The sequence below is a fragment of the Fukomys damarensis genome, unplaced genomic scaffold (genome assembly GCF_012274545.1).
Source record: "Fukomys damarensis isolate Sample0158 unplaced genomic scaffold, DMR_v1.0_HiC HiC_scaffold_11, whole genome shotgun sequence".
In the NCBI taxonomy this organism is placed as follows: Eukaryota; Metazoa; Chordata; class Mammalia; order Rodentia; family Bathyergidae; genus Fukomys; species Fukomys damarensis.
Genome location: NW_022900923.1, coordinates 19,402,998 through 19,428,728, shown reverse-complemented (window position 1 = coordinate 19,428,728; position 25,731 = coordinate 19,402,998). Strand labels below are relative to the sequence as shown.

Below are 25,731 nucleotides of genomic sequence, written 5' to 3'. Positions count from 1 at the left end.
CTCTTGCTCTGCTTCTCCCCTTCAGAGGGCAAGCTAGGCAGCTTGTGGCCCAGAACCAGACCCCCCGTGTGCACCGCCTACCCCTCCACTCCCCTTTCTGGGATATCTCTCAGTGGTTCTCCCTAAAGCAGACTAAATTTAAAGCTAATGGCATTCAGCTATGGTTATTCTTCAGACTTAAGGACAAATGACACTATGAAAATTGGCTTTAAAAAGTAATTAAAACAATACCTATGTTTATAGTCTTTTCTAAAGACTAGCATCAAAATAAAATTTAGTTTATAGATACCAAAAGGATTAAATCAAATCCTGGAAGCAGTTAGTAAGAAGACCTTTAGATGAGGGACAGGGAGACCTGGATCTGCTTTATTGCTCCTTAGGTGATTCATTGGACTTCTCTTGGTCTCAGGAAATTAGATATAGAAAGAAATCTTCACTCTTCCATCTAGTTTTCAGATCCTTATCTAAAAACTATTTAGTCAGTTTTTTAAAAGTTGGTAACAAATTATTAATTGAATCCAACTAATTTAAGAAGGAGTAAAATGATAACATTTTGAATTTGATACCAAACCAGTGGATATATATGGACATGGTCTTAGACCACATCTATACAGCTGAAGTTAGTTGAGTAATTAACAAGAATACGTACCTCCTTGACAGCTAAATGTCTTTAGAAAAAAATGCCAATCTTTCTTTTTGTACCAAACCATAAGTTTGGATATATAGGACTGAATTGTTAAAGAAATAGGAGGAAATAAAGGATACAAAAAAAAAAGAGTTGTAATCTACCAGCTATCCAGCCAACCAAGGCTAGTCCCCAAAAATACAGTGCTTCCTTCTGTGAGCACCTGGGCCGGAAATGTAGTTAAGATTTCTCATCACACTGTAACTGTCTGTTTCCAACTGTCCTCCCTAAACTTCATTCTAATGGCACACTCTTTGCTCTATCCCTCAAATGTAATAATCACTTTTCATCTACGTGTGAACTCAATTCACACATAAATTCACTGATAAAGATTTCCAAAACACTGACTAAGGTTTTATTTTTAACTCAGTCATATTTTAAAAGGCTCTTTTCTATGGTTAAGCCTTTTTGTAAAACAAATAACTCTTGACATTTTGTTTCACTAGATTGATTTTTCTGAGAGGAACATATGTGTACTTTTAATCTATTCAGAAATTTCTATCCCAAGGGTAGAAGGGAGATATACACTCTCTAGCCATCCTAGCAACTAAAATGTCAAAAAGGACATTACAAAATAAATGCCCACAGTCTTATAAATATAATGTTTAGAAGCTAATGACATATAAATACATAAAAGAAGATTTAATTTTTAAAGTTCAAGGCAGGGAACCCAAATACATAAATTTTAGAAATGTATGCATAGGTGAGAAAACTAAAAATAAAAGAGAAGAAACTATTATTAGAAAAATTAAATATGAGGGAAAGGAAGTAAAATCAGAGATAGAAGGGTAAGCACAGGCCTTATCTGAGACACTGATAATGTTCTGTATTTCAACACAGGAGGTAGAGGCCAACTTTGTAATGTATTTAAATAAAGTATGTGTATTTTACAGCCTTCTTTCTGTGTGACATTTTAATAATAAAAGCAAATTTCCATCAACTCTATGTTTAGAATAAAATCAATTTACTGTACTTTTCAGTTAGAAAATCAGTGGGAGGAGAAAATGGGGAATAAAATCATAAAAATCATTACAGATGTATCTACACAATCTCACATAGTGTGTCAGTATGAGGAGTGATCGAAAAATAGGGTGAATGTTTAAATTTTTAAAGATTAATTACAGTTAAAGACATTGGTACTAACCCCCTCAAAATACTCCTTCTTGTGTAGAACACGCTTATCATTTTTGCCATTTTCTGTTTTTTAAATTTCATTAGTACATGTTTCCAGTTCATGCAGTTTATAATCATCTTGGGGCATGGTTGCACATATACACCACAGCTCATTTCGATTTTTTTAACTTTTTCCCCCTTTCTTTCCCCTCCCTCTGTCCTCCTCCAAATTCTCTATCCCATTTTTTTCATTTTTGTGGACATTATTAGCTCATGCTATGGCCCATAATGTTTATATTAACTGAGGTTGTTGGGTTCCTGTACCTAGCATGTCTTTTTTCTACTTTTTTCCCCTTTCCCTCCTCCTCTCCCTTTACACTTTTACCCTTGGACCACTTCCCTATTGCAAGAGATCCATCTCCTTGTCACCTTCTGTACATTCTTTATTATTATCTTTGCTTGTACTTTTCCTTACTCAAATGAGAGATACCATATAGTATTTAAACTTCTGTGTGTTATTTATTTCACTCAACATAATATTTACCAGCAGCATCCATTTTCCTACCAATGTTTCACATCTGTCATTCTTTATAGCAGAGTAGCATTCCATTATATATAGATACTACATTTTCTTTATCCAATCATCCATTGAGGAGTGCACAAGCTGCTTCCAGGATATAGCTATCATATACTGTGCTCATACAAATAACGTGCCTATCACTGTAATATAAATTTTTAAGCTCTTTGGGGAAGATGCCTGGTAGGGGAATCACTGGGTCATACAGAATTTGTAATTTCAGTTCTTTGAGAAATCTCCATGCTGATTTCTATAATGGTTGTACTTGTTTAAATTCCCACCAACAATAAAGGAGGGTTTCTTTTCACCACAGCCTCACCTGCATTTGTTATTTGCTTATTTATTTATATATCCTTATTTATATGTTATTTGCTTGATCTCTTAATGATTGTCATTCTTTCTGGAGTAAGAAGCACTCTTAGCATTGTTTTAATTGGCATTTCTGTAATGGCCAGAGATGTTGAACCATTTTACACATATTTGTTGTCCATTTGTATAACTCTCTCTGTGAAGCACCTGTTCATTTTTCCTGTTGATTTCTTGGCTGCATGATTAATTTTAAGTGATTTATCTTTCTTTTAGTTTTTTTTTTTATATTTTAGATATTAGTCTTCTGTCCTGAAGTAGTTCTAGAACTTCTCTTTCATGAATATCTTTACTTGTGCTTCCATGGCTCCCTAGAGGTGCTGAATTAACTCAAAATGTCTACCTGTCATGGCCATTTTGGCTTTAGGGAAGAGCCAGAAGTCCCATGGTGCCAAATCTAGGGTAAGCGAAGGCACACACACAATGTTTTTTCATTGGATGGTGCTCACCATATGTTTATCACATTTTGTAAAGATGTTCACACACACAAAAAAACAAAAGACCTTCAGAACTGCTTCAGAAATAGCAAGAATGATGAGACGAGTGTCTTCAAAGCAAAGGGGAAGATTTTTGAGGGGCATTAATGGTGATGTATCTTTTACTTTAATACATTTTTAAAAAATTTATACATTCACCATACATTTTGATAATTTCTTATATTCTTATGTAACTGATTGGAGAGTATATGAGAGAGAAAGAAGGTGTGTTTAATAGAGACTGGAGATTATTGACATATTTACTAATTCATTGTTTCAATCATTACTGAAAATCCACTACATATCAGATACAGCATTAGACATAAGGGATGCAAAGATGAGCAAGACCTCCTAGGCTTATTCTGCAAGAGGCTTCATTCTCATGCTAGAAACATAGCACCTTTTAATTTTTCTGAGTCACAGCCTTTCTTGCGTTCCCCACTCTACCTAGCTACTGACTCTGATGCTTTCCTGCTGTCTTTCATTTTCAGTTTCTAAACCAACTATCTAGACAAGGGTTCTTTTGGCAGCCTTGGGAACCAACGCTTGGTAGGGTATGGAATTAAACACATTGTCAGGCTTAGTATCCACCAAGTCCAAGTGAGTTCTGGGCTTCTTACCTGTGTGATGCTGTTTTGCTTCCTAGCAAGAGCCTTGAACTCCTCCTGCTGGCTCAAATGCCCCCTAGTCATGGCCCAAATTTGATATTCATGTCCTTTCAGAACTAGACTCCAGATCCCTTCCCTGTATAGATGAAGTCTGAAAGGCTCAGTGATCCTGGACCGCAGTATTCTTTGTGTGGGATGCTTCTTGCTGGCCTCTAGCTCTGTATACCCACTGGACATCCCTTTGTCTGACCTCATTGGAGTTCATTCTACAACCTTGTTAAGTCACTGAGCCTCTGCCCTGCCAAGTTCTCACTTTCCCCATCTTTCTTTGCTCCCAAACCTCCTAAAATCATGATAACGATGTAATAAATATAGCAATTGAGGTGCCTACAAAGGAATACAAAAACAGGAAAAGGACTGGGGATGGGAGTACAAACAAATCAATTTTGGTCTTAATACGTTTACCCAGATGAATAAACATGTTGTTTCATTAGAAGAAACTCTTTATAGGGCACGGTGATACATTCCTGTAATCTCAGCACTCTGAGAAACCAAGGTAAGAATGCCACAAAGTTGGACCTGACCTGGGCGATTTAGTGTCTTAGTGAGATCCTATTGCAAAATTAGAAATAAAAAAGGGCTTAAGATTTAGCTCAGTGCAAAGATCCTAGGTTCAATCCCAAGCAAAAAACAAAGCAAAACTGCAAAAAAAACCAAAAACCTTCAAAAGCATACATACGGAAAAGTGCCTGGTATATCTGAAAAACAATAAGAGGTTTTGCGCATTAAGGGAATGATAAAGATGAGACTAGAATAATAGGTAAGAAGAAAGTAAAGAAATATATCAAATACTTTGCTAATAAAAATGTGTCAAAGTTGGCTTGAATTCAATAACTTCTAATCAATAAAATGATGAAGTAACTGACATGAAATAAAACAATGCATTCTGCTATTCGAAACTTAGTATGGGTTTGCTCACAAGCTTTATAAGACTTAGGTTTCAAGAAACTCTGAGTTTCTGTCATATTAGTACAAACATTCACACTACTTCCTCAGTTACATGCTAGAATCAGGTGGGGCACCATCCCAGATGGACATGATTTTAAATGGACTTATTTATTTATGGTCACAAAATAAAGGAAAGAATGCAGGAGATGTATTTAAATTGCACCAAACAAAAACCTGACCCTTTAGGAAATTTCACCAGAATTCTTCACACTCGATTCTGTTTCTCTGTGTGCCAGGCCAGGTACCTCTCCTGCCCTCTGTAGGAAAGGTGGCTGTTCAGGGAGGGAAGTCTTCAACAAGACAGGCCCAGGTGAAAGGAGGACTGGCTGGGTTTTTAGGCCCAACTGTAAGGAAGGTTGGCTCTTGCTTTCCCTGGCATTGCTGGAGTTGACACTATTCACCTCAGTGGCCTCCTGACTGCCAGAACTTCTTTACTTCCCAGAAATCCATGTGGCCAATAGTGAATCATCAGAGACACACATGGACCTGTCCACCTCTCTGATTTAGAGGCACACTGACTCAACAACCCAAAGGACTGTCTAGCACTGAATGAGGAAGAAATAAAATGGGCTAGAGAGAAGGAATAAAAGTGGGAGTTCTCCAGAAAATTTTATTGTCATCATCATCATTATCATCTGTTGAAGCAGCATTATTATTATAAAGGGAACAAAATATTTTGAATTATTAATTTGGTCAATGGCTCTAAATGTTTGTGTCTGTCCAAAATCCCTATGATGAAATTTAATCACCGATGTGATAGTATTAAGAAGGTGTTGCCTCTGGGAACTGATTAAATTATGAGGCCTTCACCCTTATGAATGGGATAAGTGCCCCTATAAAAGAGGTTGATGAAAGCTCCTGTCTTCCTTCTACCATGTGAAGACACATAACAAGTACCATCTATGAGGACTGGGCCCTTACAAGACACTACATCTGCTGATATTTTGATTTTAGACTTTCCAGTCTGCAGCACATGAGCATCAAATATCCAGCGATTATTAATTATATAGTCCACATTTCTTTCTTATAGCAGTCCGAATTGATTAAGACACTATTTTACCTCGTTTTTGTTTCTCTTGGACTTAGGTGGGCATCACAGGAGTTGACAAGAGCAGTATGATCACAGAAGTTCCACTCTACGGTACTAATCACACGCTACTGTATTATCACATGCTATATTGTACCGGTCATACACAAGGGTTGTTTTACTCATTCTTTGTATGTCCCTCAGCTGCACTCAAGGTGGGCGTGCCAACACTACCATGTTGCAATTGCCAACACTTCCTGCATTCTTCAGGCTCAGTGTCATCAAGACTGTAAAAGCATTTGCTTCAGGACTCCTTGATATCAAACAAAAAGAAAACTTGCTGTTATGTGAGCACTGGGGACAGTTTGTTAGCCTAAGCAGATCGTTCACGGACCCATTACCTCTTTAGAGATTACCCCGTGATCTTGTTAGATCAAAGTTCTTACATTTATACTTCCAACAGATTTAACAATTTATTATGTACCTATAATGTTCTCTACGCTGGATTATATAAGTGAACTCTGAGCGTTTCAGCCTTTTCATCCATCAAATGAATATAAGATTTATTTTTCAAGATGGTAATATGATAAAATAAATGGAAAATATTATGCACTTGACATAAAACCAGGACTCAGTAGTCATTTCCTTTATTTTTGGCAGGACAAAGATAAATTGGTACACGTCTTCCCCTTGGAGAACTCACAGTGTAATCTCAACCGGATATAACCCAGTGACCCGGAAGTGCTCTGAGCCGGGGTTGAGCGGCAGCCACACTTTCCTCCCGGGTTCTGTGAACAGCTTCCCCAGGACTCAGATCTAAGTTTCTGCCTCAGTGTTCTCAGTGAGAACACCATAAGACCTTCATCCTGCATGCTTTCTGGGTGTTAACTCTACCAACCCCCTTTAGGTGTAAAATTAAAAGAAAACTCCAGAATATTTTAAAAGAAAACTCTGGAATATTTTTAAATTAAGTGTAATTGATTAATGAGGACACTGCAGAGGAGCTGCCAAGTGATGATAGACATGAATAAAAGCTCCGGCCTGACACACTCAGTAATTTGTAAGAAGTGTTCTTAATTATTATTTTTAAGAGAAAAGGGCAGAGAGAGTAATGTTTCCTGGCATGAGGTGGTGCTGTGTTTACTAGAGGCAGTTACTACAACAGACAAGCCACTGACCCAGCTCGACTCCTCACTGACAGAGCAGGTTCCTCGTGGGAGTCGCCTGTGCCAGAGAAAAACTGCTGCCATCAACTGGTTCTTCCTGGAGTACTGAATGGAATTTTCATAGTAGAAGTTGACTTTGTCAAAAACATCTATTCGCTGCTTTGTTTCTCTTTCTTTTGTTTTTCTTTTTCTTTTTTTTTTTTTCAGATGGTTTGTAATATAAGATCTGGTGCATTAAATTACTTGGAAAACGACATCTCTTTCCGTGGGAAGCAGGGATTAAAGTTATCAGTGGTGTCAGTCATTCGAGACACTGGGTCAGGGAGCTAGCGTGCCAAGGCAGGGACTGAACAGCAGGACGTCACTTTAGCATCCTGTGCCCAAGGCCTTCTCTGGGTTTCTTGGGAAACCTATTTCCTCCCTTCTGATGTTAGGCTTGCCATCTTCCATTACAGTTAGCATTTGCTGGATCAAAAGCTAAAACAACTATCTTCAGATATCTCAGAAGACCTCAAGTAGCTCTCAATTAAAATTACTAGATGTCCTTACTCTTGGAGAATTAACATACTCATGGAGCAACATTTTTCCCTGTGAAGAATAGATTAGTGATGCTTTTGTTTTAGTATTTCAATAGCTCCTTCTGCCCCGGGTTTCTGCAGCTGCTGTCTTCTTTCACACAGGAACTGCTCTGCTGCCCACATGATTTTTTTGCTCTCTGTAACATTTACCTGTTTCTGGCCTCTCTATACCAGGAAGCAGAGTGTGCCTTTGGTGCATAGTGCATAAAGATATTATAGCATTTTTATTAGAAAAATATGACAAAGGAGAAATCAAGTAATGACTCTTATAAAACATATATGAATTTTAAATGCAAATTCTCAATAATTTCTGAGAGTATTTGCTTATACAATAAGTTTCTGTAAAGTGAGTCTCACTTTCAATATATTCCCTCTGAATTCTATTATCTAAAGAGGTTTGGCAGACCTAGCATTAGCCTAACATCCTTAGGAGTAGTTGGGTAAATGGGTTCCCAAGAACTACTTCTTTACCAAAAAATGTATTACCAAAAATACAGAAATAAAAATCTTCCAGGAACATATGCTCAGCATGTGTACTCATGAGGGTTGGTGGGAAGCATTTTCATTGAGAAAACTGGTCCTTTGTATATATTTCTGTAAATGCATGGCTCCTTTCTGGGCATGGTCATGAAGTTTCATAGTACCCACTGATTATATTCTGTCTTTTCTGATACCATAGCTTGATGCCATTTTTAAAAATGTACTGCTGAGCTATCTACTAGATAAAATTAACTACCATATTGGCCATAATAACTGGATCTAGGATCATGTGTGCTCTCCATGATTTCTGCCAGAAAGATGCTATTTGGCTACCATGCTAGTGGTCTCTGAGGGGGCCAGCCTCCAGAGTCAGCACGTTCTGCTTTCTTTGGAAGCACATTACCCATTCTGACAAGCAGCTCTGCACTTTATTCCCATTCTGAATTTGTCTTCACATGTTCTTCTCCTCATCCTCCTAATTCTTTTCCAGCATCATCAACTCTATGCATCATCACCTTATGCAAAACTAGTAGGTAAGAGAAACTCATTGGTAAAGGCAACTACTAAGGAAAATGATTTCCTACTTCTTCTGAACCTCAAAAGATAGTTTTAAACCTATTGAGTAAAGCAAGGCAGAGAATAAAATGGGAAAAGTGAAGCAGATATTTAGACCTAGTGCCCTTTGCCCATTTTCTAGCACTTTAGGTGGTTATGTACAATGAGGAAACAAGCAAAAGTCAAATGACCTCTCCTGTGGATATTCAACCAGACAATCAGATAGCTCTGTGACTCAAAACAAGTTTCTTCATCTATAAAATAAATGGCATGGTTGACTGGATGGTCTCCAAGGTCTGCAATAGTTTATGACTTGAATCGTAGTATGCTTATTTCATCTTTCAGAATTTCCTTGGGCTGTACCTCCTAAAATGTTTGCAGACAGTCCTTTCAGAGTCAATTTCTTTCACAAAACCCACTTCCACAGACAAAGACTGGACAGATACTAATCTGAGCATCCCCGAGTTGCCTAAGCTCCTCCTCCGTCAGAAGTTCCCTCCCTCTCAAGACAAGGTCCTCCTCCATCAGGAAGATCAAGGCTCCAGTTTCTACCCCATGTGACTGCATCCACCCTCACAGTTTTCCCTCTGGTATCAGAGAAAATGTGCAGTTTCTGGTTCACGTTGGCCATGGGTGCTTGAGTTCTGAGCCCTTTCTACCCTTGTCTCCTCAGAAAGCTACTCTCTTGCTTATTAGTCTCTTTAAAATTGTTACAGGATAAAAATATTGTAATCACTCTCTAAAAGGTTGAATCTGTGGCTACAACTACAAAGTGGCCTTTTCCTTATGCTCACAGGCAAACTCCAGATGGATTCTTTAAAAGAATATTAGACTTTTGTATAATGGTGTTGTGAACTTGTTGTTCATTGTTCTACATACCTTCCCCCAAGTGTAGACCCCAGAAAAAAGTGGCAGGTATGATTACCTGCCCAATTGTTCTCTCAAGACACTCTTTGCTTTTCTCTTGTAAGTAGCAAATGCAACTTATTGTGAACAATGTAATTCATCCCATCTCCCCCTTTGTATTGATTTGGAGTTCAGAGCTAAATCCCAACTCTTTTCTCACACTCTAATATTATTCAGGCAATCATTTAGCATACTGAATTCACCAGTTTTTTAAATCTTTTTATCTGTCTGCATTTTTTCTTTGTTTCCTTTTTCTGGTATATGTTTTTTATTATGATTTTTGTAACATCTGAAAGTAACACTCACTTTACAACAGACCCGGAGTGAGGTATGATATAAAGTAAATGATAAAAGTTTCATACAGATATATATGATTTTATTTCCTTACCAAGAATCTATAATCATGCAAGAAGGAATCAAAGTGATAGAAATAGGAATGATGATTTTTCCATTATATTAAATATATAAAAAGATGTAGATGAAACTACTGAGCAGAAGAGCCAGATATAATTACAAAACATATTTAACAGAAAATCCTAGGCCCCACATGGATTCACTTTGTCCTAGGATTGCACTGTGAATGTCCCATAATGTTGCTCTAATTTCATAGTTAATGTTTAGGCCATTAAATAAATGGTAATTATTATTATGGTTATTAGCTGAAATATTTCACTATTTCCAGGGGGGTGACAGTTTTCTGTTGACCTTATTCACCCACTTCATAAACTCTCCTTTATGATCTCTCAACTCCCATCCCTTCTCCAATGAAGTTCTTCCAGTGGGGAAACTCTATACATATTAACAATTCTACAATGATTAATGATTTTTTTTTTCTTACCGGGGCTCCAACTTGGGCCCTTGTGTTTATGAGGCAGGTGGTGGAACCACTGAGCCAAATCCCAGCCCTACAATGATTATCTTGATGACACTGTGCAGAGCTAATTTGTGCTTAGGCTAGAGGGAGACTAGAGGTCAAAGGCAGTTGGTTTGTTACCATAGATATTCAAATGTAGGCCAGTGATGGTTGACTTAATCGACTCAATATTATAAAATGAATAAATTAATGAATGAGGTGACAAAAAAGGTCATTGTGACTTTTTTTCAGCCAGTTATATTGCTCCCTCAACTAATCAAGGAGAAGTTAAAAGTCTCCAACTGAAGAAGAGGATCATTTGACCATCTGATCATCACCACTCTCAACCAAACCTTGGATGTTGTTCTCCAGGTTGTTGATGCTCCTCGTAAAACCTGCTGCCCAGAACTGATTACCAACTCCAGACAAAGTCTCACCAGAGCTGCGTCTAGGAGGAGCATCACATCACTTCCAGCAATCTGGACACCTTATTCTTTTTAACAAATCTCAAGTTTGTTGGCCTAATTTTAGCAGCTGTATCAAGCGTTTGCTTCATCTGAAGATGAGAGCTCCCAGTACCCATGATTATTTTTCACACTGACTGCTACAAACCCAGGTCTCCACCACCTATATCCTAAACAACAAGCCCATCACGTGAATTTCCATGGTGTTGTGTTGAGCTCAGGGTTTAATGATTTTGGAATAATTCTGAATGTCTACTTCTGATGATGTTTTACTTCGAAGTGCTATGACCTCAAATTCCCACAAACTGACATTCATTAGAAAATCCTGAGCATCTACTGGGTACCAAGTACAACTGGTAGGAATAAATCGGAACAATAAATCTGCTTGAAATGGTAGGAAAATAAAGGTGCTTATTGTACTCAGTTTGTGTGGTGGGGGGGTACAGTACTGGTGACTGAACTCAGGGCCTTTGCACTGAGCTACATCTCCGGCCCTTTTTAGATTTTATTTTAAGGTGGGCCTTGCTAAGTCCCTAAATTACCTGGGCTGGATTTGAACTTATGATCCTGCTGCCTCGGCTTTCCAGGCTGCTGGGATTATGTGTGTGAGCTACCACACCAAGCTTCAGCTTTGCATTTTTCATACTCATATGTGGAAGAAGCATGTGAGGGAAGAGAGGGCAGAAATTCCCTGTAGGTCAAAGTACCTATAGTCTTACACCTTATGTTTCATGATGAAGATCTATTGTCTTACAAGGCACAATCCTCTCAGTGTAAATTTCACACTGAGAAAAATACCTCTTTGGCATTTATTTTGCAATCACCTCTCCAACTTCAGAACATCCACCATCTCTTCAGTCTCATAACTAAACCTAAAGCAAAGCACACTAAACACTTGCACTTATTAAATAGTTCCACTTTACAATCTGTTTTTTTACAAAGGGTTTTATCATTTGAATTGCATAACGTCACCTTGAGTCAGGGCAGGTAGGCAGACACCCTCCACTGTATTTTGTCACTGTACCGCTGGAGCCTGGCTAAAGCCTCTGAGCTTCTGGAGAAGGGAACTGAAATCCACACTGTGTCCTCAAAAGCTCTCTGTGGCCTTTCCCACCAATTACTCTCTGCTCAACACAATCTATTCCAACTATAGCAGCCCCTTGCTGCCGCTTCTGCCCAGAATGAATCTCCTAGACTCCATGTGGTTCACTTCCTGGCTTCTCTCAGCTATCTGCTGGAATGCAGTCTTCAGTAAGTCTCCTCATAAATGCTCTCTATGATGCATCACAGCTTTTGGGCTCCTTTACTCTGCTGAATTTCTTTCTCCAGCACTAAATACATGCTATGTGTTCACTTGCTTATTTACTGATTGCCGATCTCATCACAGTAGACTGTAACTTCCAAGAGAAAAGGAAAAACATTTTCAACACAGTGTCTATAAAGTACTCTGTTCTTTTTTTTTTTTGGTATTGGGGATCAAACTTGGGACCCTGTGCTTGTGAGGCAGGTGGCGGCACCACTGAGCTAAATCCCCAGCCCAATATCTATAAATTATCAAAAATTGCCTGGCCTGGGATAGGTGCTCAATAAACGTTTGTCGACTATGAATGAATTAATGAATATAAAAGTGAATGAATAAATAATTAAATTATATGACTAGACTGGAGTGATTATAGTTTCCTAGTTCTATCTACCATACCATAATAATTTCCCTATTTTCAACCTATTACTCTTTCCTGCCTAGGCACTTACAAGCACTTGTTCCTGCCTCTACCTTCCTGTTTTGTACCATTCATCCCTCATACTGCTTCCAGTTTTGTTTTCTGGAGAACTATTCAACTAGTCAATGGCTTAAAGTATCTCTAGTATCAGTATTTTAGAAAATGTGATCATATTTTCACTGAAAATAACTAACCCCCCCAACAAAATTTAATACATTTTTGAGGGATTAGACTTTCTTAGTGTCCTTCAGTTTGATGGTCTGGTGACAACTTGGATAGAAAACAAAAGATTACACCCTATCTAAGGTAAGGGGCTTAGTAAATGAACCCCATATAAAGCCAGAACTAAGCCATTAATAAACAGGGTACAAAAAATGTTAACAATAAAAAATTCTACCTTATTAAAGGGGACAAAAGCAAAACCTTTGCACTCCTTGGACACAATACAGATGGATAAAATCTCTCTGAGGAGCTGTAAATACAACCAGCACTCAAGTAGCAACACCCTATTCTAAAAAATAAAATCTCATGCTAATACATTTTTAAATGATTTTTTCTGTTGCTAGTGCCATAAGCAATTGGAATATAAGAAGAATATTTTCAATTGAAGCCTGAAAAAAATCAAACAGGTAAAGTTGTAAGGAACACAGGTTCACATGAGAATAAAAAAGCATACTCCACACATAAGAAACAAGATAGAGTTAGAAAGATCCATAAGAAAGATCAAATAAATACATTAGTCATAATTAGATCCAGAAGAAACAGCAAATAAATAAATTAGTCTAACCGATGTAAGTTATTAGAGAAATATACTTCATATGCTTTAACTGAACTTCTTTTTTTTATAAACTAAAGATTCAAGGGCATTTGTAAGAAATATTACAGAGTAATCCTATATACATTTTACTGTTTCCCTCAATGATGACATCTTAAAAATTCTAATACAATACCACAACCACTATTTGACACTGGTACATTTCATCAATCTTATTCAGACTTCCCCAATTTTACTAATACTCATTTTTGTGTGTATTTTAGTTCTGTTCAACTTTAAGTTCTCGTGTCTATCACATCAATATATTTTTAAAATAAAAAACATATCCAAAGTATAGATTAATAACAGGAATCACTGAAAATGGCCAGATAGATATAAAAGAACTAAATATGACCCATTTAAATTTTAATAAAAATTTAAAATTTATTGGTAGGTTATATGAGCAAGTTAGTCAAATCTGGAGAAATAATCAACTGAACACTATTCCCCCAAACGATTATATAAATGGAACACATAGAGGAAAAGATATTGAAAAATGGAAAGTCATTAAGAAACATGGAGAACAGGACAGGGAATAATTAATAATTAATAATAAATCTATGGGATAATAGAAAAATCAGAAAAACAATAGATTTGAATACATATCACTCATGATATTCCAGAAATGATGAGGGCACAACTACTTGGATTCAGTAATGACAACAAATCTCAAATAAAATATGGAAATGTCACATCAAACACACTGTAGGGAAATAACAGAACACCACAGATGAAAAGACCTCAAAAACACCCAAAGAGAAAAGACAGAGTAAACACACACAAGTGGCAATTAGATAGCTGATTTCAACAATGTTTATAGCATCAGAACGCATATACTGTCTTGATAGGAGAAAACAAGAGCCAATCTAAAGTTGTATACTTAACAAAGGTATATTTTAAGAAGTTTGATACAATAAAGGCATTTTTGTATAAAAGAGAACTGAGAAAGTATATGACTAGCAAATTTTAATAAGGGAAATTTCAAAAGATATTTTCAGCCATAAGAAAATTAAACTCAGAAAGAAATTATGAGATTCAGGAGAGACAGTAGCTGTTAAAGCAGATACAAGCATTTTAAAACTGACATGTATCTCCTATGCCTCCCAATTTCATACTGTTCCAGTTCCTTAGCCAAACATCTAATGACTGTTCTTCTGATAAAGTTTTTCCAATTTATTTCTTTCTCAATCTTGTCTAGGAAATTTCCCCTCCCAAATTGTTGTTCTTAAAATGGCCTGAATACTTTTGAACAGGACAAAATGCAAACTGCTCATATCTTGGCCTTTGCCTAATAAACCCTTCCTCCTACACGCCACTGTTCATGTTTTGAAGAACTTATTTAAAGTGCTTCCTAATAACTAAGCCCATCATTATTCATCGTTCAGGCTCCTCATCTCTTCCAATTTATATTCTCTGAAACAATCATCATATGATCAACATTAACATTTATTGTTCCCTCACTATTAGCTGAAAGTTTTGCTAGAGATCTGAAATGCATACCTGATGTACAATATATGATATAAAATTTGAAGTCAGAGTGTAATCACTGTTCTGCCACTGCATGACAGCTATTTAACTATCAAAATTTTAGTTTTCTTACATACAAAATGTATGGAATGAAAATACTTATTCTTGAAGCCAGTGTGAGCATTCATATAGTTCATTTTTATTTCTATGAACCAAGGTTTTTTGAATTCTGAATCACGGAATCCTAGGAGTACAATTGGTATCAGAATTCTGTAAAAGTTAGATGACTGAGAATAATGGCCTATGGGGTGAAAAACAATATATATATAAAGTTAGTTCATTTTTACCATATTATATGAGCACTTCCTATGTCCCAAGACCTATCAACAACAACAACAACAACAACAACAAACTAAAGTGCAAGAAACAAGCAATAATGGCTATTACAATATAGCATAATACTTAGATGCAACCACTATGGAAATCAATATGGAGATACCTCAAAGAGCTGAGATTAGAGGTTCCATTTCACCCAGCCATCCCTCTGCTGGGTATCTTTCCAAAAGAATTAAAAGAATCATATCACAGTGATATATGTGCACCCATGTTTATAGCAGCACAGTTTGTAAGAGCTAAAACTTGGAAACAGTCCAATTGCCCATCTGTTGGAGACTGGATAAAGAAAATGTGGTTTTTTCATAAAATGGAATATTACTCAACAACAAAGAATGAGAAATTAAGAGTCATTCACAGGAAAATGGATGCATATTGAGGTCATAGTCTTAAGTGAAATAAATAAGTCACACATGTATAAATACCAAATAGTTTCTTTTGTGTGAAAAACTAAAAATGTAAATAAGATCCAAATGGTATAACTGACAGTGTGAAATATGAAGAAAAGGGCTAAAGGTATAGGGGAAGTGGGAAGGGTGGGGAAAAGGAAATAAGGGAAAATATGAGAAAATGAAAAAACGGAAAAAAAAGTTTTTGTAAACAGGGAAGGGGAAGGGGGTGAAGGGAGGGCAGGGGTATGGGGGAAAAATGAGAACCAAAACCTGTCGTGTAAAGGTACAGAGCCCAATGATGAATGTAACTGTACTGTATACCTAAAATGTACCAATAAACTCAATGAGAAAAATAAATAAATACATACTAGCAAAGGAGTTGGCAAAAACTTTTCTAAAGGGCCAGATGGTGAATATTTTAGGTTTTACAGGACATACTGTTTCTGTTCTAATGATACAGTTCTGCCCCTGAAAGTGGCCACTTGCAAACAAGTGGGAGTGGCCGTGTTCCAATAAAATTTTATTTATGAAAACATAGTGAACCAAATTTAGTTCAGTGGCAATAGTTTCATCAACCACTATATTAGAGAAAGAATGTACTTTTATTCAACAATTATTTATTGACTACTTTGGTGTGTTCCTTTTTCTGTTCTAAGTCTTAGGGTACAATAATTATAAACAAAACCCCCTTCATTAGAAGAATCTGTATTTCAGGGGAGAAGACTGACATTAAGAAAAATAGCACACTGGTGAAAAATTGTAAAAAGAAAAAATAAAGCAGAAAAGAAACTATAAAAAAAAATCGGAGGAGTTTGTGAAATTCTAGAAAGGGTCACCAGAGAAGCCTTCATCTAGAAGGTGGCTTTAAAAAATGCCCAGAAGGAAGTGAGAAAGTTAGTCATGCAGAAATCTGGAGAAAAGCATTCCAGTAGAGTGAAAAGCCTCTGGAAAGGTCATGCAGTAGGAGGATGTCTGGCAAGTCAGGGGCCAGTGAGAGGGCCAGTGTGGCTTGAACCCAGTAAGGCAGCTGGGGCTTACTAGAGGTGAGACCATAGAAGCAACTGGTGTTAGATCAGGTAGGCTTGGCCTGGAAAAGAAGTGGTGCTCATTGGCTTTGATTCTGAATGAGCTAGAGTACTGAGAGGCTGGAGCAGAGGATGACTTTAGCTGAGTTACACTTACATTAAAAGTAAGTCTAGAGGCAAGAGTGCAAGAGCAACCATGGAAGAGCAGTGTGGAGATTGTTGCAATAACCCAGGGGAGGGATTGCAGAGCCAGAGCAGGACACTTGTACCAAGTACTTGAGAAGTGATATAAATGAGTTCATACTTTAGGACAAATGACGTATTTTAACAGAGACATAGGTAGGACTTGGTTACTCAAGTGTTGAGTTAGGGAATTAAATCCAAAGCCATCTGAAGAGACATGAGAGAAATCTTAGAGTAGAGGAAAATTAGTGAGCAGCTTCCTATAGAAGCTGGAACTCTGATGAAATTCATTCTCAGAAAGTCTTCAGAAGCCCAAACAACTCTAAGCCCCACTCACTCTCCAAACTGCATCTCTAGCATCAAGGGAATGAGGGCCTGCTTGAAGGGAAGGTCTAGAAATCAGATTTGGCAATTCTTCATTTGCCAAAGTAACTTAAAAGCGAGTTTCCTTGAGAAAAAGAGAAAACCTTTGTAAGTGTATAGCTGTGTTTCAGATTCCTAGGTTTAAATTCTAGGAAGGGGTGCAACTGAAATCAACTGAGCCAGACGGCAGCTGGTCAGGGTACAAAAACAAACACCCCACCTCCTTGGACAGTGTCCCACTGTCTTGAATAAGGAAACATAGTTAGAAACTAGGGTCTTTCCTAAAAAATTTCAGAGAGGAAATATTTATAACACAGACATACCACATGGCTCACTCACAAGTCTGTAGATTTGGCCAGGAAATAGCCACAAAAAGAAAAACAGCCTCTCTACACTCACCTGAAGGGTAGAATATACTCAGCCAGGTGAACAACAACAACAACAACAAAAAACCAATTGTGGGCTTCATTTATTTTTAAGACACTGACTATCGGAACTAGGGAGAAGTTGGCCTCTAGGAAAATAAACAGCAGACATTTCTATTATTGGGGAAACTTTCCCAGCTTATCTAGAAGTCGTCTCTTGTTTCTTCCTCCTGCTCTTTGCCAGATGACATGCGTAGGAGAAAGTGAGACTTAGGGTTTGCACAGTGAGCTTGCTGAGGTGGAGGGACTGAGAGATTTTCTTGCTGTTCCTATTCAGAGTTTCTCCTTCCTTTCTTCTCTCCCTGCCCTCTTCTACCTCTTACGCTTATTTTCCCCCATGCATGTTTTTTTTGGCTTCAGGGAACTTTGAATCTTTACTTCAAAAGAAAACTATAATGAAGCCTGGCTGATGTTTAACAGACCCACCACTAGGTCGGCCCCGCCCCACCATTTCTTTGGCTCCAAGGACACAGAGTGTGGGTGAGCAAAGCACAGCTAATCCCCAGCATCCAGCTCTGTGCAGCACCAGGTTCTCTACCTGTTCTCTGTAAGTCCATACACATCTGCTCTCCTGCCCCAAGATACACCCCTTCTAGGGCACAGCCACAGATCTGCCCTCTGCCTTGGCCCTGCAAGGCACCTCCCAGCCTATGTTCTTGGAGACCCTGTCTCTAGAGAAGAGGGCCATGTACTAGCATCCTATGTACAGCCAGCCTCTGCCCTTGAGACTTCACCAAGAAAACTGAGGGAAAGGGGCTGAGAGCAGACAGGAATACACAGAAATGTTGGGTATCACAAGCTTCAGAAAACAGATGGACCCCACTATCTGCTTCAGAGCAGAGGCTAATGCTAGATAAAAGATGACTTGGTTAAACTGTGCTCAGCCATTTGTTTTTATCTGGTGAGTTTGCTCCTCCTCAGCAATATTATGAAATCTGAAATACAAAAACCAAAACAGAGAGATAATCACATAACATAGTTCCAAATTTGTTTGGATACCTAGCTGAACTCTTGTGAAAAGGAGAAAAAGCAAAGGATGAAAAGTAGGTGCAGCAGCAAAGAACTCTATCTCTGTGGCATAACTTTAAAGAGAAAAATAACTGAACCAATGATAAAATGATGGTCAGGGAAGCCAAGTTCACTTTAGGCCACAAAGATTCCCTTGGCTTGGCTTACTAGGGTGCACTATAGGGAATGGCTAATGACATTTGCAATTTCCCTGAAGTGGATACTCATCCTCCTTTCTTCTTCAACTCCTGTGGACTCTTGCTCAGGGCAGCTAGTATGTAGAAATAGACATCTGGCTTCTGTAGCTTTCCCTAGCCACCAGCCAAGTTCTGTCTTGGTGATTCTGTTCAACTGGCTGGGCAATGTATCTATAATTCATAGCTTTTCTGACCAGTCCGAAGCCTGATAAATACTCTCCCTTTGATAGGTCCATCTGGGTTACAGATGTTTGATGTTGGATTCCACGGGCTCTCTCTTCCTCTCTGAGCCTTTTGGAGAAGAACTCCTTTGGGCTAGAAACCAGAAGATTTCTCTTTGGGAGTGGTCGGGCGATTGAGTAGGATTTAGAAATTGAGCAGCATTATTCACGGATCAGTAATATTTGCCATGTTAGTAATCTATCTGTTGACCTTTTCCCCACTACCCACTACTAAGTAGGGAGCGTCTATGTAAAAGGATTTTGTTGTCGGGCACGATGTATTTTCTCCACAAATATGTAGCAAAGCATTTGTTAGAGCTGGAGCCCTACAGAGTCACAGTCTAATGGAGTTGTGGGCTTGAGCTCTGTAATTTAACTGTAATAACATAGATGCCATATATGGGCAATTCAGTTCAGAAATGGCCAGGACCTCGTAGGACACATAGGACCTCATAGACACAGATCTGTCTCTATTAATCCAAAGTCATTTTAAACAAATTAAGCCATGGCATAGGAAACCAAAACCCATCTTCTGCCCTTCATGGTTCAGTATGGATTTTTTTTTCTCATTGAGTTTATTGGTACATTTTTAGGTATGCTTCAGTCTGGATTTAAATCCAGGAAATATAGATTAAATTTTTAAATTCCTCCACAAAGTTACCAGCACTTACACTTTATATTGTTCTATTTGCCTTTCTGCTTAGCTTGCTATATTTGATTTGGAAATAATAGTTTTAAAACTACCATTATTGCAAATTAGAAGTATAAAAATTGGTATTTTTAATCATAAAATTTATAATTAAAAATACCAATTACAAAAAATAAAAGGCAGAGGATATGAGATGACAAAAAAAACTCTATGCATGAAATAAATGTGAGGAGCTGACACAGTAAAACCTTTCCCCTCTGCTGTGTTTCTGCCTTCAGACTTCTGTCAGAAGAAAAAAATTCAGAAATAATTATTCTTTTTTAGATCCCCACAAATAAAAATCAAAAAGTGTGGTAAATAAGCACTAGGTATTTCAGGAAATTCACCAGCATGAAAGATAGAAGGGGATTTTTGGGGGCGGGGGTTGAGACAGGATCTCACTATATAGTTGAGACTGATCTGGAACTCACTATGTAGCCCAGGGTGGTCTGGAACTCACAGCAATCCTCCTGCCTCAGCCTCCCGGGTGCTGGGATTACAGGCATGTGCCACCACACCTGGCTAGAAGGGGATTTTTAAGAAATGTTGTCTTTATTCTCAAAATATGTTACATCCTTATGATAAATACACATTAATGATGGAAAATTAAATAATAAAAGATCTTAGACTATGTTTACTAAAATTAAAAATTAAATAAATAATTGGAAACTATAATTAAGGAAATCTCAAACAACAGAACAAAATAAAAAAGTTGGCATATAGAGAAAAATAGTCAAGGGAAAAATTCAGAAGATATATCTTCATGTATCTTGGGGAGAGAAAAAGGACACAGAGAAAAGTGAATGAAGAAATATCAAGGGGCTGGGGATTTAGCTCAGTGTTTCTGCTGCCTGCCTCACAAGCACAAGGACCCGAGTTCCATTCCCTGTTCCAAAAAAAGAAATATCAAAGTAATAACTTAAGAAAAATTCCCATAATAACGGCTATGAATGCTCAATTTGAAAGGACCCACAGTAAAATAATAAACAACAGAAAAGGTCATCCCGGGCCGGGGATTTAGCTCAGTGGTTCCGGCACCTGCCTCACAAGCACAAAGTCCTGAGTTCGATCCCTGGTACCAAAAGAAAAAAAAAGGCCATCCCTTAGAAAAGCTATCATAAAATTCCTCAAGTAATAAGCTTAGGATAATATTCTAAATAATTTTAAAATAGGTAGATAGATAATCATTAGATTAAAACCTAGAGGCAATTAAAACATTCTTCAAAATTTTAGAAAGAGACAAATTATCTGTTTTGTGTAAAGGTAGAATTAAAATATTCTGAGAAATCATTTTCAGAAAATGTTGCCTAAAACATCTTTTGTCAGAAAGTTATTTAAGGATGTTTTCCGGTAAAATAAGATTATAAATTAAGAGATATTCATGTAACTGATGCAACAATTCCAAAAAAGCAATGAACTCCCAGAGTGACAACTCTATAACAGACCTAAATATAACTGTTGAGTGTTGGAGGAAGAGACTAGAATGATCTAAAACAGTGTAGGGGAGGGAAACCCTAAATTATAATCTATACATTAACTTTTAGGAAGATATCAAGAAAGAACAAAAGAAGAAGGAAAAGAAGACAGGAAGGAAAGAAGGTCAAGAAGAAATAGATACTCAAACCATAAGGTAGAGAATGGGAAAAGGTAGAAAGGAAATATAAAATGCAACATTTTGTTCTGCAACAAATAATGTTTCATAGGCATAAGTTATAAATAGACATACAAGTTTCCTTCATATCCATGTGTTCTGTGTGGATTTCACCAATTTTGGATCAAAAATAATTTTAAAAACATGGCTTCCATCTATATTGAATATATACAGGATTTTTCCTTGTCATCATTCCTATAATGTATTTATGTTGCACTTGGTTTTGTAAGTACAGTAACCTAGAAATGATTTAAAGCATACAGGAAAACGTGTGTAGATTATTTTCAAATCATATGTCTTTTATATAAGGGACTTAAGCATCTGCAGATTCTATTATTCTGAGGGATGCTGGAACCAATTTTATGGGATTCCAAGGAACAACTGTAACTAAAAATAGTAAAATAAAAACTGTGTTTGAGAGGTGAGTAGGGGGAGTAAATGTATGCTTGTTAGTCTCATCTCTATCATGAGAAAAAATCAATGAGTAATATTTAAAATTGATGAATCGAGCAAAATTACCAGAAAAGCTAGGTAAAGAGTTAAATATAGTTATTTATGGGTAGCAAGGATAAAGAATAGAGAAAAATGGAGAATAATTAGGCTGGAGATTATTGTTCTTCCTTACATATTTTGTTTCAGTCTTACAGTTTTAACTATGAGCATTTATTGCTCTGGTTCAATTTTTTTGTGGGGGGTCAAGTACTGGGGATCAAACTTGGGTCCTTGCGCTTTCAAGGCAGGCAGCAGAACCACTGAGCTAAATCTCCAGCCCTGATTTAAATTTTTTAATAATCCCAAAGCAAAACTACTTGGGGCTGGTGTGTAGCTGTGTGGAAGACCATGTGCTTAGTATGCACACAGCCTTAGCTTCAACCTCCAGCACCACCAAAAAAAAAAAAAAAGAAGTGCAATTTCCTATTTCCTATAATTCCACAGTGGTATTATACATAGAGGAAAAGAAGTGCCTATGATTAGAGGTTTACAACACTTCTGGGTTTATAGATATAATAGTATGAATTCTATATCACCTTCGAGGCAGTGAGGGGAATAAGTTTTAAACACTCTGATACGGGCAGAGCAGTAGGAGTCTAGAAGAATAAAGGGCCACTGTAAGAAAAATGATACTTGGGTATCTTGAAAGACTGCTGCTATGGCTTAAGCAAGTGTCCCACAAAGGATCATGCATTAGAGACTGGGTCCCCAGAATGGTACAATTGGGAAGCAATGGAACCTTTAGGAAGTGGGGCAGGAGATCCTATGGTCATTGGGGACACGGCCTCCAATGGGATTATAGGACCCTAGGCTCTTCTCCCTTTCCAGTTTCCTGGCTCACGAGGTGAAGTTTGCTTCGCTACATACTCCTGGCATGATATGCTGCTTTGTTAGAGACCTAAATGGGGCCACCAAATCTTGTATTAGATTTTCAGACAGTAAGCCAAAAAAAAAAAAAATTTTTTTTCTCTTTACAAGACAATTATCTTAGATGTTTCATTATAGTAACAGAAAGCTGACCAGCCCAGTGGCTCTCAGTGGGTTAATGTATTAACAAGCTTGGAGACAAATGAGAATAGGCCAGACCTTCCCCATATCTCCTAGGGACCCTAAGAGTCGCCAATCTCTATTGTTAGTGAGGTTTAGCTTCAGCTATTGTTTCCAAACTCCAGAAGCCACAAAAGGACAAAACAATGTTAGAAACATACCCTACAAGCAGGACATCCTAAACCTCAATTTCTTACCTCTTGGGCGAGTCGGGGTCAAAGCAGGTCTTGCGCACGTCCGCCACCTCGGGATCACAGCAGTCCCCATCATCAAAGTCATTCAGCATGTTGTTGCATGAGGCATGACAAATCCCGTCCCTGCGGTTCCAGGAGTAGCAGCGGCCCTGCAGGCGACAGTCGCCCCCATCGTAGCCCGTGAGCGGGTGCTCACACTCTGGATCACAATGGTCATTTCCAATCTTGCTGGGCTCACAGTTCACAAGCACAACCCTGTGGCGCAGGGTGGAGTTGAGGACTCTATGGATGCTCAGCTGCCAGCTGATGTTGTAGCGGCTGAAGGCCTCGTTCAGGGCCTCGTGCTGCCGCTGGATCTGCGCCTCACTCACTATGGGGTGCAGGCCGTCATCATCACAGATATTCACCACCTGGTAGCGAATCACCTTCTCTCCCCGCAAGGGCCAGTGCCTGTTGTACTGAGAGATCAACTCCACATTGTCACAGACCGTCTGCCCACAAGGCGGGGGCTGCAGCGGCGACAGAACCTCGGGCTTTGGCCCAGAGCCCCGGAGTACCTCAAGCCTGGGATATTTCTCATCCCTGAAGGGTGTCCACTGTTCCCTCACAGGATCAAAGCTGGCTGTTAAGACCAGGGTGGCCAACTCCTCTGCCCTATTTCCATGCTGGGAACTGTGCTGGAGGTGGCTTTGTGAGAGGGCAGTGGACCAGAAGACCAGTGTGCCCAGGTGTCCACGGAAATAGTGCCCATTCTCAGAGCTATCCCCACCCAAGAGCAAGGAGCGACAAGATGCCATGAAAGGACTGTTCAGGGGACCAGACTGGCCTGGACTACTGGCCACCTGAGTGCCATCCAAATACAGGGCCATGCGCCGTCCATCGTAAGTGGCTGCCACGTGTGTCCATGTGCCTGGTTGATAGCGACTGTGGCCCATCACAGTGGTGGCTTTCTTCATGCGGTCAGTCCGGAGGGAAAAGTAGAAGCGAGCATCTTGCCTTCCCTTGTCCTTCCCTGAGCCAATGCCCAGGGTCCAGCCCTTGTCATTGACTGTGTGGGAGCAGTTATCAAACACACCTGGGAAAGAAGGACAAATCCAGCAAGAAATAACAGATACAAAGAGAGAGGGAGAAAGGGAAAAGAAAGCCTGTGTAAATAAGTTTTTAATGAGAAACAAGGGACACAGATTCCTCACCTGGGATCCCTGTTCATACTCCCATACTAGACCATGTGGCAATTTATATCCCCCAAAAGAATCCGATTTGAGATTCCACCCAATTTAGCTCATTCTGTTTGTTTTTTGTTCTTTCCAGTACTGGGACTTGAATTCAGGGCCTTCCCACTGAGCTACATCCCAAGCCCTTTTGGTATTTTTACTTTGATGTTGCCCAGCCTGGGCTTGAACTTGGCAATCTTTCTACCTTAACCTCCCAGATTAAGGATTGCAAGCAAGCACTATGGTGCCCAGGTCATTCTGGTATTTTTAAATCACTAAAATGAAAGCTGTAGTGAAGATATCCAATGGAATTATATCCACATGTCATCAGGAACTTTTTTCGTGCCTGCTAACTTTGAGTCCCTGCCTTCCCTCACTGAGCTTTGCTCTATTTCCTCGGAAACCGTGAAGATGGCAGCACATATTTTACAAATCACTCTAATCTCCTACCCTCTCCAGGCACTTTTCTCTATTAAACAATAACGTGGTGGTATTTGTTGGGAAACTAAGAAGTTGTCGCATCAAGGTATCTCACAGAGAAGACTGTAACTTCCACATATCGTTCTACTGTTCTCTCTAGTACCTCATTACCTGCTCAGAGCAAGCACAGGACTATTAAATCCACTTCCACAAACAATGGAGGCCACCTTGGGATAACGAGATCATTGGCAAATCAGCAGCAGGAAAGAGCAGTAGGACCACAGCTGAGAGGAAACCTGAGGCAGTTTGGAGAGCTTGAATGATCCCAGCAACACACTCTTCTGAGCGCCTCTTCCCTACTGAATGGCAGCAGCTGTTCTTACTGGTAAAGCACATGAAGACAGTACATTTATACAGAAATGCTGACTAAACATTTCTTGAACTGATGAATGAATGGTGGAGAAATCTGCTACTCAGTCACTAGGATTAACATCAAGAGTCATTCTCCTCCCAGTCTGTTCAACAAGCACTTCACCTCCTATGTGATCCAGGCTTTAGTACTTGTCTTCAGAGAGATAAAATTTATAAGCCCCGAGGCTTACCATTCCGATGGCAAATGTTCTAAAAGTAGCTATGTTTCAGGGGACAAGGATATAGCTCAGTGGCACTTTGCCTGCCTCACAAGTATGAGGTCCTGAGTTCAGTTCCCAGTACCGGGGGAAAAAAGATTAAGATTAAAAAGTAGCTATGTTTTCATAAATAATAGAATATCTTCTCTTGTCTCTAACATAAATTAATAACATGTGATTTAAAAATAAAATTTATTTTTAACAAAAATAGCCCCTACTCAACACAGTAATTCTAATTATACTTTGAAGAATTGGCTTTGGCTAGATATGAAGTGGTAGGGATGTTCCAGTTTGGGTTTTTTTGCTTTTTTTTTTTTTTTTTTTT

General features: G+C 38.5%; 1 protein-coding gene across 1 annotated transcript in view; it reads right to left on the bottom strand.

Annotated features, from left to right (window-relative positions):
* The window catches only part of Pappa2 (pappalysin 2), a 340,416-nt gene that overhangs the window by 199,871 nt on the left and 114,814 nt on the right, over positions 1-25,731 (bottom strand). Inside the window, exon 5 of the mRNA XM_010630208.2 lies at positions 23,147-24,218. Coding sequence (XP_010628510.2) covers positions 23,147-24,218 — 1,072 coding nt within the window. The remainder of the gene's footprint in view (positions 1-23,146; positions 24,219-25,731) is intronic.